We start from the raw sequence: 19,217 nt of genomic DNA, 5'->3' as shown, positions 1-19,217 counted from the left end.
AGATACTTGTAAATTTAAGCATATGACCTAATACTTTGCCTATCAAAAACATTCATAGCTTCTGTTGTGTTATTTCTTGTCATAATCTAAATTGGTTACTTACAGTAATATTTTTACAGTAAAATTTTGAGAATGCTTATAGGTACTTTAAATGGAATTGGAAGGAAGATAATAGGTGATAGTTCTCCATATCTTCCCTCGACCCTTTGTACAACAGATGTCTGACTTCTGTAAACTTCAGCATATCAGGAAAGCATCCCTGTTCAAAAGATTGGCTGAAGTGTTAGTGGGGTTGCCATTATGTGATAACTGCTTTAATGACTTCAGTAGATATCCCATCCCATCTGGCTGAATTTTTGTTTTTTAATATTGTTATAACATTTTCCACATCCTGTATCAAATGTGTGAAATATTCAGCTACTTGGTGAAATCTAAAGGGATCCTATATTGAAATATCTTGGAACACAGTTGATGGAAAAGGCAGTACAGACATGTTTCCAGCGTCTCGGCCATAGACTGCTGATATTTGTTGAATGTCTGTCAGGTTAATGAATGCTTTTTATTTTTGGTAAATAGGAAGTAAATGTTCCTTTTCTGTCTTGCCTGAACTAAAAAAAAGGAAAAAAAAGGAACATGAAGAAAAGGCAGACAAGAACTGATTTGTATTCATTCAAGTGTTATCAGGAATAATCATGATACCATGTTTATGGCATCTTAAAACAGCACTATTACATGAGAAATTTTGTACTTTCAGGTGATGAAAGTAGTGAATGATGTTTATCATGTGTTCAACAAAAAGCAGTACCCATTTGTTTTTATGAATATAAAAATGGAGAAAGATAATGTTGATGTGAATCTAACTCCTGACAAGAGGCAAGTTTTGCTGAACCAAGAAAAACTTCTATTGGCATCTATAAAGGTAACGTAAGACCCACTAAATCTGTTACTACTGTAGGCATTTTTTTTAATGTGTAGCGGAACAGTGTAGTTAATTGTGATATTTGTAATACTGTGTAAATGCATTTAAAATAGATGATGAAATCCGATTTATTTTTTAAATTATATCTCACAAAAAATGGGTGTTATGAACCATAATGAAACCTTTATCAATAGCCTCTCAATCTTAGTGGCCAGACACAGTGGTTTTTTGTGTGTGTGTGTGTGTGTGTGTGTGTGTGTGTGTGTGTGTGTGTGTGTAAAATTTGTCCTGATCCCTGCTTGATCCATCGTTATTCCCATAGAATTGCTTTCATCAGTTATTCCGGGAAAAATCTTGCATTCAGCATGGCATAACCATTTTTGCTCTAGTGTTTCTACTATACTCTTGATTTAACAACTGCTGAATCACAAGCGCTTAATTTGCTCAATGTTAATAACTTTACCATTATGCTTTACATTTTTTCACTGAGGATGGATGGAAGAGAGTTTGTACTATCTGTTTTTTTATTGAAATAGGCAAATGTTCTCAGCTGAAGAAGTTTGCTGTTTGAGAACTGGCAGGCATAATACTTTGTGCAGCAGTAGACACAACATTGTGGGAGCTGACAATAATAATAAATAATGTCATGTGACGAGGGCCTCCCGTCGAGTAGACTGTTCGTCTGGTGCAAGTCTTTCGATTTGATGCCACTTCGGCGACTTGCACATCGATGGGGATGAAATGGTGATGATTAGGACAACACAACACCCAGTCACTGAGCTGAGACAATCTCCGACCCAGCCAGGAATTGAACCCGGGCCCTAAGGATTGACAGTCCGTTGCACTGACCTCTCAGCTAATGGGGGCGGACGGAGCTGACAATGCCAAAGATATATTGCTGGCAGAAGCAGTGCCCAGTCCTGCCCACTGGCTGTCAAATTCCAACTAATTTAAACAGGCCTATAGTTAGATGTTCCATGAACCATATTCACAGTAGACGTTATGATGTGGAAACTTATCAGTGGAGAAAAATATTTCCTAGACAATTAAAAACCACATACATTGATATGGCTACATGCTGGCTGTTTACAGGTTTGTAATTGACCTCATATTTATATTCTAGAATGCCTTATTGATATATAAGGTCTTGCTAAGGGGGAACAAATGCTATCAACTTTTTAAAAAAACTTCTGCTGTCTCTCAGTCTTTTTATTTTCCTCGTCAGATTGTCGAAGAGTTTTGTAGTTGCATGTTTCCACTCTTTTTCTGTATCAACGTTAGATTCACCAGAGGGAAGTGCTTTACATTCTAGTAGTGTATTTGGGAATAATTCTATTACTGTCAGTCAGCAATGCATTGTTACTGAAAAATTATTTCAGTCAATAAATGTGCTATGAAGGTGATTGCTTAAACAGATCCTACCTCAAACATAATTTTGATTAATTTCTTTTCTGCAACAAATACTTCTTGTCTACGTGAGGAGCTACTCATCAATATTATACCATAGGACATCAGGGAACGAAGTTATGCCAAATATGTTAACTTACTCATTTCTATATCCCCAAAGTTGGCAATTATTGCTGTGGTAAAAGTAGCTGAACCTAAATGTTTTGCAGATTTACTATATGGCTTTTACAGTTTAATTTTTCATCAGCAAGTATCCTCAGAAACCTAGAACTTCGTATGCTGTTTCATTATTTTCTGTTAGCACGCTATATTAATAGGAGATGGGAGTGTTTCTGACAGCCAAAACTGGACGAGCTGTGGTTTTTTCAAAGGTAGCCTATTTATACAAAACCCGTTAATAGCTTTAACAAATACATAATTTACTATTTTTAATGTTGATGCTGTTTTTGTCATCTTGGGCATTAATAACTGCTTCAGCTGTATTTAGTCCTTTATTACTGGATCGCTACCATTTTCATGGCACTAAAAGTCACATCTTCAGGTGAACATATGATTAAAACATTAGAGTGGGAAAGCTTGGAATCTTTTTACCCAACATTTGTTGTCCGGCAATTAAAACACCACTAAAAGACAGTATGTCATAGATTTAAAACTCCCAGATTCCAATATAATGGATGGATCCAAAACAAATCATACCATAATGATCCATTGGTAAGTGGAAAATAAATGAAAATTATTAAGACCTAATTTTGGGCCAGGATGAAAAATCCCAAGAAGCGATTGCTGCACGCTGGATGGATGCACGACCTAGAGAAAATCACCAAGGAAATAGCAGCAGCACAGCAAGCCTGGTAATGAACAATATTTTGTCACTCATGGTAGGCTGCATTGTCCTAAATGGTGCGCCATTTGCCGCCAGTGCAACAAAATGGGCCACATTGCTCCTGTTTGTAATGCAAAATTCCAACAGCCCATTGCAGACACTTTCATGGATGTCAGTTGTATATCGGCAATCTCCATTGCACTCAATAAGCTTTTAGTTGATGTCAAGGTTTGTCAGAAGGTTTTGCACATGCAAGTCGACTCAACTCCCAAACGTACATGGACTTGGGTTCTCCCTCTTTAGTGCCAGTGTGATGTACATTAGTCACCTACAATAAACAAAGCATTCCAATTTCAGGTAGTTTCTCAGCCCTAGACACATGTAAGTCTGTAGTTCATCCACTGTCTTTTCTGGTGGTGAACAATGCATACACCTAAAATTTATTTGGTTTGTACACCTTTAACCTTTTCAGATTTACTATTGCCGATGAAGTTAATCTTGTCTCTGATCAAGTACCATACACACAACTCAGCTCTTTATGCTCTTAATTTTCCACCTTGTTTTCTGCGGGCTTGTGTTGTGCCAATTTTCGAAGCCCTCATCACCAAGAAACCTTCAGCCAGATTCCGTTTCTTTCGGGCTCACCTGGTGCTGAGGTGGCTCAGTGATGATGTGGAGCTCGACCACCTCATGGCCTTTGGGGTTATCCAGCCAATCACATCCAGTGAACGGGCAACCTCCTTAGTCATCGACAAGAAGCTGTCGGGATGGTTATGCCTCTCTGGCTGTTTCGAAGTTTCTGTCACTTATTGTCTATCATTGATACTCCTTGCTGTGCCCTAATGAACTTTTTGCTAAGCTCGCTGGTGGTACTATTTTTCCAGAATCGACCTCTCTGATGCATATTTGCAGCTTCCTGTTCTACATCTACATCTAAACTCTGCGAACCACTGTGAGGTGCCTGCCAGAGAGTACGTCCTAGTGTACCAGTTATTAGTGTTTCTTCCTGTTCCATTCGCATATGGAGCATGGGATGAACAATTATTTGAATGCATCTGTACATGCAGTAATTATTAAAATCTTATCTTCACGATCCCTGTGTGAGTGATACATACCGTATTCACTTGAATCTAAGCCGCACTTTTTTCCTGGTTTCTGTAATCCAAAAAACCACCTGCGGCTTAGAATCGAGTGCAAAGTAAGCCGAAGTTCTGAAAAATGTTGGTAGGTGCCGCCACAACTAACTTCTGCCGTCGAATATATGTAGCGCTACACAGGCATGCTTTGCAGGCGCAAAGATAAATACTGGCGCCAAAACCTCTGCTTCAGTAAATAAATTTAAAAAAAAAGGTGGAAGATGAGCTTTTTTCTCCGCCCTGAGTTTCGACCACTGCATTTTCATACATTATCAAACGAAGTAAATACAAATTCCGTATTGTTCATCATCGAATGTAGCAGCATTTCAATGTACTACGAAAATCTGACTGGCAAGACTGTTTGGGATGTTTGTTAATATGGCCAACTCTACGATTCTCTTCACCATAAGAATAATACGAATATACACATTTTGTCATTTATTCTTTTGTGTTTGCTGCTATCTCATTTAAATCCTGTCTGCCTAATAAACTACAAAACTATAGTGAGACAACAGCAAACGTGGAAGAATACACATATCATGTCATGTTTATATTCATATTATTCTTATGCCTAATAGTGATACAGTCAGAAATGAAGCACGGCAATTGACTAGATTTTTAAATCTAAGATGACTAATTTCTGTGCAGAATGTAATGTACTAAAGAGGCATCTGCAAAGATTTTCAAACGGAGAAAAATTTTTGCTAAACTCTCGTTCAGAACATCTATCATACGCAATCTATTATTTGGTTCTTGTTGATCATTATCAAAGAAAGCAGCTGTGTGAGTAACAACAAATAGCAGTGTCTAGCCATTGTTTCGCTAATAAGACTATTCCTCTTCTTTTTTTAATTGTAAGCGGCGGTAGTGCGCACAAAAGCAAGCTATGCCGCGAGCGGCGACAGGTCGTAAACACTCATTATCGGAATGCAACAAACAATGCATGACACAGTACAGCAATGCATTTTCAGCTTAGAGTGACGTAAACACCTATAACAAAGAGAACGGCACTTATCTGATCAAAGAAAAATTAGCAATCAATTCAAACCAGACGAAGCACGTGAAAAAGGAAGGGTACCCGTATAAATACGGACGGAGCACCCGACACATAGCAATGGCTACCTGGTAAAGCTTAACTGCTAAGCTTACGACTCGAACCAAACTACTGTAGCTGTATCGTCATTCATTTGACCTAAATCATGTCTCATATTACAATAGACCAACTTTGTTTTGATTTGGAGATGCGGCCTAAAATATTTCTCTCCCCTTGAATTTCAAGTCTCAAATTTCAGGTGCGGCTTAGATTTGGGAAAATTTTTTTTCCTTGATTTCGAGTCTCATTTTTCAGGTGCGGCTTAGATTCGAGTAAATACGGTAGGGGGTTGTTGTATATCCCTAGAGTAATCATTTAAAGCTGGTTATTGAAACTTTGTTAACAGACTTTCTCGGGATAGTTTACATCTGCCTCCAAGAGTCTTCCATTTCAGTTCCTTCAATATCTCTGTGACACTCTCCTATGGATTAAACAAACCTGTGGCCATCTGTGGTGCCCTTAACTGTATATGTTCAGTATCCCGTGTTAGTTGTATCTGGTACAGGTCTTACACTTGACTTGACTTATTTCCTGTTGGATTATAGGGTAGCAGTGAAGACCTTCTATCTGGTTCTGTTGGCAGCCAAACATTTCACTTCACTCCATGTTTTACCAGCTTTCAGAGCTTCTTCTTCCACCGTTCTTTTCCATGTCTTTTTCGGGCGGCCACATCTACGTGTTCCTTGTGGGTTCCAATCCAGTGCTGCCTTTACAACAGCTCCTTGTTGTTTGCGTATTGTGTGACCAATCCACCTCCATTTTCTTTCTTTTATTTGTTCACGGATTAGTCGCTGGCTTGTCATCTCCCACAATTCTTCATTTGATATAACATCTGTCCACCTCACATTTATAATTTGCCAAAGACACCAGTTTATGAAGACTTGCAGCTGGTTTACAATCATGTTTGTTACCTTCCAGGTTTCCCAACTATGCAGGAGGACTGACTTTATGTTGCTATTGAACAAGTGCAGCTTGGTTCGTCTTGAGATGTTCTTATTACACCAGACAGGGTACAGTTGTATAAAGGCTCCATTTGCCTTCCGTATCCAACTATTTACATCCTCCTTGACCCCTCCATCTTTACAGATGGTACTCCCTAGATATACAAAGGAGTCTGCTTGTTCCGATTCCTTTCCATACACTGTTAGCTTTGCTTGATATTCAGATCGCATTCTCACTTCCTAAGTTTTCTGAACATTTATTAAGTCCTGCAATTTTTGTTTCCTCTTTCAGTCTTTCCAACTTTTCTTCCATGTCATGCAATCTTTGTGAGAGCAGACTGATATCATCAGCAAAGTCAAGGTCTTCAAGCCTGTCTTGTATTCCCCACTGAATACCTCTTCTCCTACCATCAACAACTCTTTTCATTAAGCTGTCCAGTACCAACAAGAACAAGGTAGGTGACAGTATACACCCGTGCCTCACCCCAGCATTTGTTTGGATAGATTCAGTAAGTTTCCCATTGTGTAGCACCCTACATTCATATCCATCATACATGGCTTCAATAATATTTGTTATCTTTGATGGTATTCCATATTCTTCCAAGGTATGCCACATAACGCTGCTATTAAGAGAGTCAAATGCCTTTTCAAAATCAATAAATGTAAGGTAGAATGTTCTGCCTTCTGCACTCTTCTCAAGTATTATACGCAGTGTGTTGATGAGATCGACACAACTTCTGTGCTCTCTGAACCAGCTTGCTCTTTTCTCAGTTGTGCCTCGACTGAGTCCTTGATACGAATTAGCATCAATCTACAGAGTACTTTACTTGGTACAGATAGGAGGGTGCTGCCTCACCAGTTATTACAGTTGGTAGTATCCTCTTTCTTTGGCAACTTAGTAATCAGCCCTTCTTTCCAATCCTTTTATATTTTCTCTTCTGACCATACCTTCTCAAACAGTGGATGCAGTAGATTTACGGTGGTGTCAATGTCTGCTTTTAGCACCTCAGGTGCAATATTATCCATTCCTGGAGCCTTCCCGTTCTTTATCTGTTTGAGAGCTATTTTAATTTAACTCTTAGATGGTGTGTTTACATTGATTCTTTCACTGGCATCCGGAAAATTCCATTGCCTCTCCCTCTCTTCAGGTTGCTCTCTGTTTAATACATCAGAAAAATGTTCTCTCCATCTTCTAAGTTGCTCTTTTTCTGTCGTCAGCAGTCGACCCTCCTTGCTTTCCACAGGTCTGTTCTTGTTGAAACCTTTTTTGGACAACATTCTAGTGATGCGGTACAGTTCTTCTGCATCACTCCTTGCTGCAGCAGTCTCTACTCTCAGAGCTTGCTCATCCATCCATTTTCTCTTATCATTCCTCACACTCTTCTTTATTTGAGAGTCAGCAGCTGCATACTCAGCTTGCATTAGAGTTTTCTGCTGTCTTTTTTACTCATATTTAATTTTGCCTTAATCTCCTTCCTACAGCTGATCAAATTCCATGTACGCTCAGACATCCAATCTTTCTTCAAATGGTTTTTAAAGCCAAGGACCTGTTTGCTCACATTTCAGTAGACATCCTTAATCTGAATCCATGTATCATCAATACTATTTTCATAATTTTCCTTTGCTCCTTGGAGTGCCTCGTAGTGGTTCCTTAGCTCAATACAGGAAGCTTCTTGTTTTGCTGTTATTCTGTTTTCCCACATCATATTTTTTGTTCCGTTGTTTGAACTTTCTATTTGTAGCTATGATTTTTAGTCTAAATTTGCAACAATAAGGTGGTGATCACTGTCAGCACATCAGGCCCACATTTATATCTCATGTTCATCAGTGACCTTCTAAATTTTTTGCTTTCCACTATGTGATCAATTTGGTTTTTTGCTCTGTGATCAGGGGATACTCATATACCTTATGGCAATTCATGTGTGATAATAATGTACCTCCAATCGCCATATTGTGACTGGCACAGAAATTTGAAACATATCCCCATTTTCTTTCATTTCTCCTATATCATGGACTTCCCTTTACATGCTCTAGGCCTTCATTATTCTTTTTGACTTTTGCATTTAGGTCTCCCATAATAATCAAGATGTCTCTCTTACTTACTTTTAATGGTGTCACTTAAGGAGAGGTAAAACACTTTTTTCCTGTTCAGTATCAGGTTTCTGTAGGAGCATAGCATTGAATGACTGTGACATTTCGAATGTTTGTCTTAAAACATGCTGTCAGTAGTCTTTCTGAAACTGGGTTCCATTCCATAAGGCTCTTTTTCGCTCCTTTGGTTAACAAAAGTCCAACTCCATTTCTGTGCTCTGCATCCTCTCCAGCAGGTCCAGAGTATAGAAAGGTGTATCCATCTTGTGTATGGATTTCTCCAAAATCTAGCCACCTCACTAAGTCCGGGAATGTCCAACCTGTAACTCGTCATCTCCTTTGTAACCTGTTTCAGTCTGCTGGCTTCTTTCAATGTTCTAATATTCCAGAAACATATGTTCATTGTCTCTTTCATGCCAAAGGTCGTCATATTTGAGTCTGTCCGGCTGTTCTTTTCTGCTGTTTCTTTAATCATTTGTTTTTGGGAGTACCGGTGATTGGTCCACAGCTCCCTAGTCTGGTAGTGGGGCTGCCACCTAAGAGCTTCCAGACTTGCCTGATTTACTTTTAAGGGTTTACTCCCCTAGGGTGACTGGCTTCCCTATGCCAAAGAGTCCCCCCCTCCCCCCCCCCCCCCCCCTACACTTTATCATCATTTGAGATGGCAGGAAAAGGACAGGGTAAGGACAGGCTTGGGACAGGTGAAAAGGACCAGTGAGCCATTGCGGGACACACTTCATCTGGCTCCTTCCCCTCGGCCAATCTGGCATGGGTGACCCTGCTGGTAGCTAATCTATTGCCCGCATAGCCCTCAGGATCCAATGCATGCAAACCTCCTCGCCCGCACGGACAGTGCTACTGTAAGGTGGTGTCCCCTGAGGGGGCAGGTCTCACACACTTGAGCCATATTCTAGGCTGGGTCACACGATTGATTTGTAAGGAATCTCTTTAGTAGACTGATTGCACTTCCCCAGTATTCTACCAATAAACCAAAATCTACCACCTGCTTCACCTACGACTGAACCTATGGGATCATTCCACTTCGTGTACTTACAAAGTGTTACACCCAGATATTTGTATGAGTTGACTGATTCCAACAGTGACTCTTTGATATTATAGTTATAGGCTACTACGTTCCTTCATTTTGTGAAGTGCTCTATTTTGTATTTCCGAACATTTGGAGGAAGTTGTCAATCTTTGCACCATGTTGAAATCTTATCAAGATCTGACTGGATAATTATGCAGCTTGTCTCAGATTGTACTTCATTATAGATAACTGCATCATCTGTAAAAAAGCTTGATTTTACTATTAACATTGTCTGCAAGGTCATTAATATACAACATAAACAGCAAGGGTCCCAACACATTTCCCTGGTGCACGCCCAAAGTTACTTCTACATCTGACGATGACTCTCCATCCAAGATAACATGCTGTGTCATCCCTACCATAAAATCCTCAGTCCAGTCACAAATTTCACTTGATACCTCATATGATCATACTTTTGAGTGTAGGTGCTGTACTGAGTCAAATGCTTTTTGAAAATCAAGAAACATTCCATATACCTGGTTGCCTTGATCCAAATTTTTCAGTATATTGCAAGAAAAGTGCAAGTTGGATTTCACATGATTGATGTTTTTGAAAACCATGCTTGTTGGCATTGAGAAGTCATTCTGTTCATAATATCTCATTATGTTTGAGCTTAGAATATGTTCTAAGATTCTATAACAAATCAATGTTAACGATATTGGGCTGTAGTTTTGTGGATCACCTCTACTACCCTTCTTCTAGATGGGTGTGACCTGTGCCTTTTTCTAAGAACTGAGCACCATTTTATGTTTAAGGGATCTATGATAGATTATAGTTAGAAGAGGGGCCAACTTGGCCGCAAATTCAGTATAGAATCTGACAGGGATTCCATTGGGGCCTGGAGCTTTCTTCAGTTTTAACGACTTCAACTGTTTCACAACACCACTGGCACTAATGCTTATTTCATTCATATTTTCAGTAGTATGAGGATTAAACTGGGTCAATTATCCTGGGTTTTCATTTTTTAAAGGAACATTTGAAAACAGAGTACAGCATTTCAGCTTTTGCCTTGTTGCCCTCAATTTCAGTTCCTGTTTCATTCACTAGGGAGTGAACACTAACTTTGGTGTCACTAACAGCCTTTACGTACAACCATAATTTCTGTGGATTTTGTGAAATGTCATTTGATAATATTCTGCTCTGGTAGTCATTGAAGGCATCACACTCTCTTGACAGCCAAACATGTTTCATTCAGCATCTCTCTTTCTATAGCCCTACACTTTGCTTTACACCTATTGTGCAGTAACCTCTGTTTCTTTAGAAGTATCTTTACATCAACTGTATACAAGAGGTTTCCTACCATTATGAACTGTTCTACTGGGTACATGTCTATCCAGTGGGTGGTTAACTATTCTTCAAAACATGAGTCAGAGCTCCTTTACGTGCTCCTGACCTGTGTTGAAAGTTTCAAGTTCCTCACAAGACATTACTGATTTTTTATGTAGTTTATTGAACTGATATAGCTTTCTGCTTGTTTTAGTCATCCTTTGTACTTTGGTAATAATTGTTGCCACAATCGCGTCATGGTCACTGATACCAGTTTTGATGTGGACAACTCAGAGGTATCAGGTCTATTTGTTGCCATTAGAGCCAATATATTTCCATCATGAGTGGAGTTCCTAACTATCTTTTCTAGATAGTTTTCAGAGAAGGCATTTAGTAAAGTTTCACAGGATGTCTTATCATGTCCACCACAAGCAGAATTGTAATTCTCTCAATTAATTGTTGGATGATTAAAGTCTTCACTGATTATTGCGGTATGATTGGGGAACTTACATACAAGTGAACTGAGGTTTTCTCTGAAGTTTTTGGTTACATCAGGAGATGAGTCAGATGGGCGATAGAAGGATCCAATTATCGTTTTATACCTGCCCCTGATACTGTCTCTTGCGCAAACAATCTCACATGCAGCTTCAGTTTCTATCTCGGTAGATTTGAGTTTTTTGTCTACTGTGACAAATACACTACCTCCATTTCCCATTTGTCTATCATTTTGGTATATAATTAAATTTTCCACAAAAATATCTCTGCTATCAATTTCAGGTTTCAACCACCTTTCTGTACCTAATATTACATAAGCTTTACTGCTTTTCATGAACATTTTGAACTTGGGCCCTTTGTTATGAATGCTTCGACAGTTTACGATTAGGATTTTAATAATCTCACCTGTGGGAGGCATTTCTTTCAATCTTACACTGTTACTTCTGTGTTTCCTACAGTCATTGTAATATGGATTGGATGGAGAGTTGCCTAATCTAGAAAACCCTTATGTGCGCCACACACACAGTCAGCTACCTGAGTAACAGCCTCTGATGCGTAATGCATACCTGACCAATTTAGGGGGACCCTATAGTTCTGAACCCTATGGTGCAAGTCCAGCAAGTCGCAGCACAGCTTGTCACAGAACTTTAGAAGTCTCTGGTTCAGTCCTTGCACTCGACTCGGAACCAAAGGGTGATGATCAGCTGTGGGAACAATGCTGCAAGTTGTGTGCTTCATTGAAACTCCACGCACAAGGCTGATTATCTCATCCTTCTGTGCAAGGCACTGGAATTACCTAAGAATGACTTCAAGAGTCCAGATGACAGGCATAATTTGTTCCACTGTGTGCCACAATCTGTAGTTGGTTGCACCCTGTTTCCTCAGTGGCTTCTTCAGCATGTTGAATGAGTCCCCAGGCACACTTACTGAGTGCACCCAGTGTCCTTCCCAGTCCCTTGCTGCCATTTCCCTAAGGAGTACCATCATTCGCCATACGTTTAAACTGCCAATGATTAATAGACCCCTACCCTTTTGTGTTTGCCTCCTCCTGACACCAGACAAAGCAGGTTTCCCCAAAACAGGTTCAAACCCGTGTCCAGCCATCCTGATTTAGGTTTTCCATGATTTTCCTAAATCACTTCAGGTAAATGACGAGATGGTTCCTTTGAAAGGCACGGCCAACTCCCTTCCCCATTCTTCCCTCATCTGATGGTACCGATGATGTTGCTGTTTGGTCCCCACCCCAAATCAACTAACCACCAACCCAAAACAGGTAAAGTGAGTCCCACTGGCTCAGTTTCAGTGAAAGACAGCTGCTCAGACTTGTTGGTTAGGGGATCAGTTGATGCTGACTCACAAAGACTGTTGCTTGTTAACACACCTTTTGGCTTGTATCAATTCTTATGGTTACCATTTGGTGTGGACAGTGCCCCGATGATTTTTCAACAGTTTCTCGAACAATTCACAAGTTCTGGGCATGGCTATGCTATTGATATTGTGGTCTGTGGCTCATCCACTGCTGAGCATCTCAATGGCTTATGTATGCTCTTTTCAGTATTACAGGCTGCCAGGTTAAATTGCAATTTGGAAAATTGACTCCTCTTTCACCCTTCTGTTGTTAATCTTGGGATAGAGGACTCTAGCACTGGTATCAAATGCCTTTGTCAGAATGTCTCTGCCATTGTGACTCTTCTGCATCCTATGTAAGTCTAGGATCTCAGTTTTTTTTTTATTTTATTTATTTTTTTTAAAAAAAAAAAAAAAAGAGGTAAGAGGTCACGCACCAAGACACTAGCCTGCTGTCATGTTTTTTGGCCTGGTTTGGACAACGACATCACTCATTTGGTTAAGGTATGTTCTCAATGCACATTGCAGCAAGCTGCCCGCAGGCAATGTTGTCGCCTTGACTGCAACCTTCGCAGGCCTAGGACTGTCTCTACATCGGTTTTGCAGGCCTTTTCCTTAATGCATACTGGCTAATAGTAATTGACGCTATGTTTTTCGTTGCTTGTCAACTTTGGCCTCTGCCACTGTGGCAACCCTGTCGACAATTTTTTCCATCGATGAACTTCCAGCAATGTTTGTCTCTGATAACAGCCCTCAGTTTGCATCGCAGGAGTTTGACTCCTTCTGCAATGCCCATGGGATTCACCAAATTTTCACTCTTCCTTTCCCCCCTAATCCAGTGGTCAGGCTGAAAGGTTAGTCAGAACATCCAAAACACAAATGAAAAAGTACGTGACTTGGTTCCTGTCAGACTTTCCCTTCGATCATTTTCTGTCTTCCTATTGGTTTATGCCATTCAGTGACAACAGCCTTGCCATGCTCCATGTGCATCAATCCCGGACACTCCTGCATCTCCTGTGGCCTGGCCAGGGATGCCAACCTGTGCAGCTGTCATCCCTTTTCCGACCCGGGGTGGCTGCCTGGGCGCACAGGTTTGGTCATCGCCAAAAATGGATTCCTGCCATTATCTCCTGATGCTACGGCCGCTGCCTCTGCAACATCCGTACAGAGGAAGGCCTCTGTGCACATCATTACAACCATTTGCACCTGCCCGTGGATGACCGGACAACCCTGGCTAGGACATCGACATCACCACAGAAGTCTGAACTATCCATCGCTTGACAGGTCACCTGACGTGTCTGAGTTCCTGCCACAACATAAGAGGGGGGCAGCTTCTCCAATACCACAATCGGTACCAATGCAACTGCCATCCACACTGGAGCCTTCTGCTCCACCTTGGCCACCAACTGTGGGGGCACCACCAGCACCACCACTACCAGGCCCTGACATAACCCATCCTACTTTATGGATTGACACAAGAAGGCGGACTGCGGCACTGCCCGCACCCCAAGTACTTCTGACTATATACCCCAGTATCAGCTTGTCATCTCAGTCAGAGCCTCGCAGAGGAACACGCTATTCCCCAAGGGAAAAGGAAGGAAGTGCACACTTGAAAGCTGTGTGTATTAGCAGTGTGTTGTCACCCGCCAGAGTGCACTGCAAAAGAGTAATACTGGGAACTTTCAATAGAGCCTGCCATGAGCGAATGTCTATTTAAAACCTGCTTCGCTATGCTAGTGCTCAGTTATCATGTTATTACTGCATTCATACATTTGCCTTATCTTATTGTGTTCATTGTATGTTATGGTGATTGGCATACAAACCACAGTCTAATGAAGTTGTACTAACATTTGTGGTTGTGTTGTGCGTTCAGTTTACAACAACACTTTCAGTCTGTTTTATAGAAATAACTAGTTGGCAAACCTGGCATTGCCCAGGTACTCATTTTGCCAATTTCATATTAAAAACGAAAACAAAAAAGTTAATAGTGTTTGTAGTGAAATATCAAAAAAGTTCCATTTTCACGTAATGATGAAAAACACTCTGAAATTACGAAACAGTCATATGAAGTAGTATGCACAATGTACAGGTGTATAAGTACAGTATCCAGTTTAAGAAACATAATCCCTGGAAGTCTCTATAAGCTGACTCCAGCTGCTTTGCTTGTCTTCAGTGTGATTTTGTAAACGTCTCTTTGTGCTTCGCCGTTGAAACTCATCAAAAGTGCTGCCAGGTGTCAAACATTTCCGTATGATGACTCAACTGTAGGAGTGTCTTAGTAGTAAAGAATAAATGTATTATAACTTCATGCATAATGTGGAATTTTTTCAGGCATCTCAGTGATTATGACATCATATGTCTTGAATTATGAGTCATATAATAATATATTTGTGTTGGCACACTCGGCGACATATGTGGATACTGTCTGCAAAATATGTTTGCAATTGGAGTTATTAGCACAGAAGTAATAAATTTAAGCATCACGCATGATGCGGCAGTTTTTCATCCATCTCATTATTTATTGTGTCATATCTCCTGAATTGTTATAGATTGGGGGTCTTACTCCCACAGCGGCTGTAGCCTGACAGTAAGGACATGTACCAAGTTTAACTGAAAGTGGTCCAGGGGTTTAGAAGAAAATGTTGAATAGTCTCTCGCATGCACGAGCGCACGTGCGCGCCTGTGCCCTCTCTCACACACACACACACACACACACACACACACACACACACACACACACACACACACACACATATTTTTAGAATAAGTTTGGATGTCATCTTGTATGAATTCTTTCCATATTGGTTTGATTTTTCTGTCCACGATGTCAATTTCTGACAAGAAGCACTTACTGCTGCATTTTTAAAATAATTTTTGTTAATTTGTTATAGTACTGTTTATAACATCATTGTTGTTCTGGATCCTTACTTATTCTTGCTGTTTTGAAGATATCCATTTTTCATTCTGAAGCTACTCTGATACCTGCAGTGATCCAAGGCTTTTTTTTCTAGACTTATATTTAATAATTTTTTTAAAAACTGATTTTACAAATGGATAAAAGCTTATTAAGAAATATGTTGCATTTATAGTTGGCATTAGGCTTATTGTAAATTTGTTCACAATCAATGTTTTGAAGCTTTTTTAAAAAATCATCTTGTGTTATGTAATTAATCATCCTCACACCTTTTTTTTGTTGTTGTTGGAATGTGTGCACTGTGCATGCAGCTAAATCATGTGATGTTACTAAACATATGTAACGACAGTCCCAGTACCATTAAACTTGTACTTGTTGTATGAGTACTTTATTTATCTGGGTAAAACTGTCTTGAGCTACTCGAGTAGGGAATACTAAACTGTATGTGGTTTATAGCATCTTTAGATCAATTTTCCTGTCAAATTTATTTAAGGAAGTTACATTAAACACCATATAAATCAGTAATCCCTCCAGTTTCTCTGATGGAGTGTGAAATAAGCCATCAAATGTTTCATGAAAATGTTCCATGTACTCAGTGAAGATCTGTATACTGTAACATCGAGTATTGTCCAGTATTAACTCACAAAGTCTGAGAAGTATGCAGACAACCAGCTTGTGAATGGTGACTTGCTTTTGTGTGTACAATATTTGCTTGGCCCTCAGCTTGCAAAATTTCACATTCATCACAGATAGTACTCATTTATACCTAAGATACTGCCATGTACACCACTGCTGTTATGAATGCTGCAGCATCCTAAAATCTAGTTATCTTTCAGGTTGCAACATAATGGATTATATGTATCACCCAATCAGTTGGCACAGGGAGAAGGCATTGCCTTCCTTGTAATTAAACTAAATATAATTGTCTTCATGATCAACAATATGCAGGCCATGCTTGCACACCTTTCCTTATCAATGAGTCTTTGGCAGAATATAATTGCTATTGCACTGGCATAAACCTCAAAATGGTCATAAGGAGAACAATCTCCAACTGCAGCAAATTCTCTGGACTGTAAAAGGGTATGTACCAATAATTTTGGCAGAATGAATGTTTTGCTCTGTATCAGAGTGTTCACTTTTGCAATGGTGTACCAGATCAGGGCTTTAAACTGGATCCTTGCTTTTTGTGAGAAATGTTTTACTGGCTTGGGCTATGCGGTCCACACATCAAGAGCTATGTCTTCATCTGGCAATACCTCTCACCAACTTCCCCAAGTCTGTATAGTCTCTCCTGCATATCTTACTTGATTAGCAGCACTTGGAGAAGGAAACACCAGGGAATGGCATAGCCACAACCTAAATGTTGTTTCCAGGATGAATCTGTTATGTTACTTTCTGATATGTTAAAACTGTGAACTGGAACATGGCTCAAATCAAGATTCTTGTATTACTTTGCGTTCCACTCACTGAAAAGAGAAGGTTACAGGTTTTCAGTCAATTCCGTCTCATAGCTGTACTCACTTAGAAAGTTTTGCTGTTAATGTCTAACACAATACCCTTCACATAAAGACAGGACACTTTATTGACCTGTACACCTAAAAGATAAATAATTGCTATCTCAGAATATACCATTATTGTCCTGATAGCCATTTTGCATAATGCACACATGACAGCAGCACACACTCCAATCCTCACACTGCAGTGGGTTGTGATGTACTGACAACTGGAGAGGGCGGTTTTTCTGGCATTTGTCATTTGCATCATTGCCAAGAGAAGTAAGTGTGGAGTGACCTATGAGCTGAGGTTGCTAACCCCCCCCCCCCCCCCCCCTCACACACACACACACACACACACACACACACACACACACACACACAAGGAAAAGAAAAAACATTAAGAAACATCTGCCAGATCAAAACGGGACCACACTTTTCATCCATAATTAACATTGTGGTTGAATGCTGGTGGGTTTGCTGGTATTGGAAGATAGCTGCCACATCTGGGTGACTGGTGACCATTTGGTTTCCAGGTGGGCTGCTCTGGATGACATTGCATTGCTGGTGGCTGTGGCATGGAAGGCATTCTGTGTCTGGTGCTGGCCTGCATTTCTGTGATGTATAATGCACTCAGGCGGGCTGGCTTGCACTGATCAATGTACTCTACTGTGCCTACTCTTTTACTCCATAGAGTGAGTGTCCTATCATTTTGCCCCGTAACTGTTATGGACTTTGATAACGTGGTAGCTGTGATGTGCGTGATGGATTATATCAGAGCAAGACATGCTTTGTCATTACCAATTCTTTGAAAACAAAAGTAGCCTGTTTTCCATGCCATGTAGTTCTACTAAGTTGCATGTCTTCCTTTTGCCACCAGAGATCCGAGATAAAATCTGGAGTAGAACATGGGGGCCGAGTTGTTGTATGGAAAACTCTCCTGATTTATTCAAAGGTTTGCCATATGGCAGGTCCACTGGAGAGACCTGCAAGTCTTCTTTCTATGCATTGTGCAATCCTAACAACACTACTGGGAGGGCATAAATCCACAAATCTGTCACATGGCACATTATAGTGGGTTTCAAAGAATGATGTAGTCTCTCCACAATGCTATCTGTAACTGCGTGATAGGCTGAAGTCTCTATCATGTATATCCCATACAGCTGAGCCATTGTGCAAAATATTTCTGTCTCCCACTGCCGACCCTGGCCAGAAATCACTTGGAAATCAAACCACAGGGGAAAGTGCATGCCACATTCTCAGCAGTTTGTGTATCCAATGGGATTACTTCTGGCCACTTGATGCATCTGTCAGTCACAGTGAGACAATCCTGGTAGTTACGTGCAACAAGTAGGGATCCTGTCAAGTCCTTGTGGCCATGTGTGGATCGTGCCTGTAGGACATTGAAACTCCCAATCGGAGTTCATATGTGTTGTGTTACTTTGCACTTCTGGGAGTGGATGCATGTGTGAGTAAATGTACGGCAGCCCTTCTATTTGTCAGGTCACACAAAATACTGTGTTACTTGTGCCCTTGTAGCTCAGATTCTCTGGAAGCTGAGCATGTGTAGTGAACTGAAAACCCATCATCAGAGAAGGAAGGCACTTATAGCTGCTATCGACTTGCTGACTTGTCCCAGTACATCAGCTCCTCTGTGCCTGGCAGCAACATGCGTTGCAAATGTAGTGCCGTCTTGCCTTGTAGTAGATCTCTTCTTGCACTGCCACCAGCTTGGTGAAATCCAAAGATGTGGAAATGCTTTCTGCGCCAGACAAAATGTCAGTGGTGACATTCTTTGAACTGCTTATATTCGGAATGTCTGTTGTAAATTGTAAAATAGAATTTAGTTGGTTGACTTGCTCTCTGGGATAGTTTATTTGTGGTTGCAGAAATGCAAAAGCCAGAGGTCGATGGTTTGTATATATAGTGAAGGCATGTCCTTCCACCATGAATCAGAAGTATCTAACTATTTCATAGGCTGCCAAAAGTTGTGTTTAGAATGGTGGCCAAGAGTGCTGCTTCTCTGTGGCATTGTTGGAGAAGAATCCCAAAGCTACCAGTGCCCATTTACATCCTGTTGTAGCACAGCACTGACAGCACAGGATGGACACCCGAGAAAATTGCTGGAGAGGTGTTGACGGTCAGATGCAAGAGGAGAGGCTTGTCTGACAAGTTTCAAATGCTGCGTGCAGTTTGTCAGTTCAA

General features: G+C 40.5%; 1 protein-coding gene across 3 annotated transcripts in view; it reads left to right on the top strand.

Annotated features, from left to right (window-relative positions):
• LOC124605473 (mismatch repair endonuclease PMS2) overlaps window positions 1-19,217 on the top strand; it is a 153,941-nt gene that overhangs the window by 67,533 nt on the left and 67,191 nt on the right. For all 3 annotated transcript variants that reach the window (XR_006978649.1, XM_047137181.1, XM_047137180.1), the window contains one exon: window positions 755-919. Coding sequence is in view for 2 of the 3 variants with exons in the window: in XM_047137181.1 (XP_046993137.1) it covers window positions 755-919 (165 nt within the window). In the remaining variant the exon portion in view is untranslated. The remainder of the gene's footprint in view (window positions 1-754; window positions 920-19,217) is intronic.

Source organism: Schistocerca americana, chromosome 3 (assembly GCF_021461395.2).
Source record: "Schistocerca americana isolate TAMUIC-IGC-003095 chromosome 3, iqSchAmer2.1, whole genome shotgun sequence".
Taxonomy (NCBI): Eukaryota; Metazoa; Arthropoda; class Insecta; order Orthoptera; family Acrididae; genus Schistocerca; species Schistocerca americana.
This window is presented reverse-complemented; position numbering and strand designations above follow the sequence as displayed.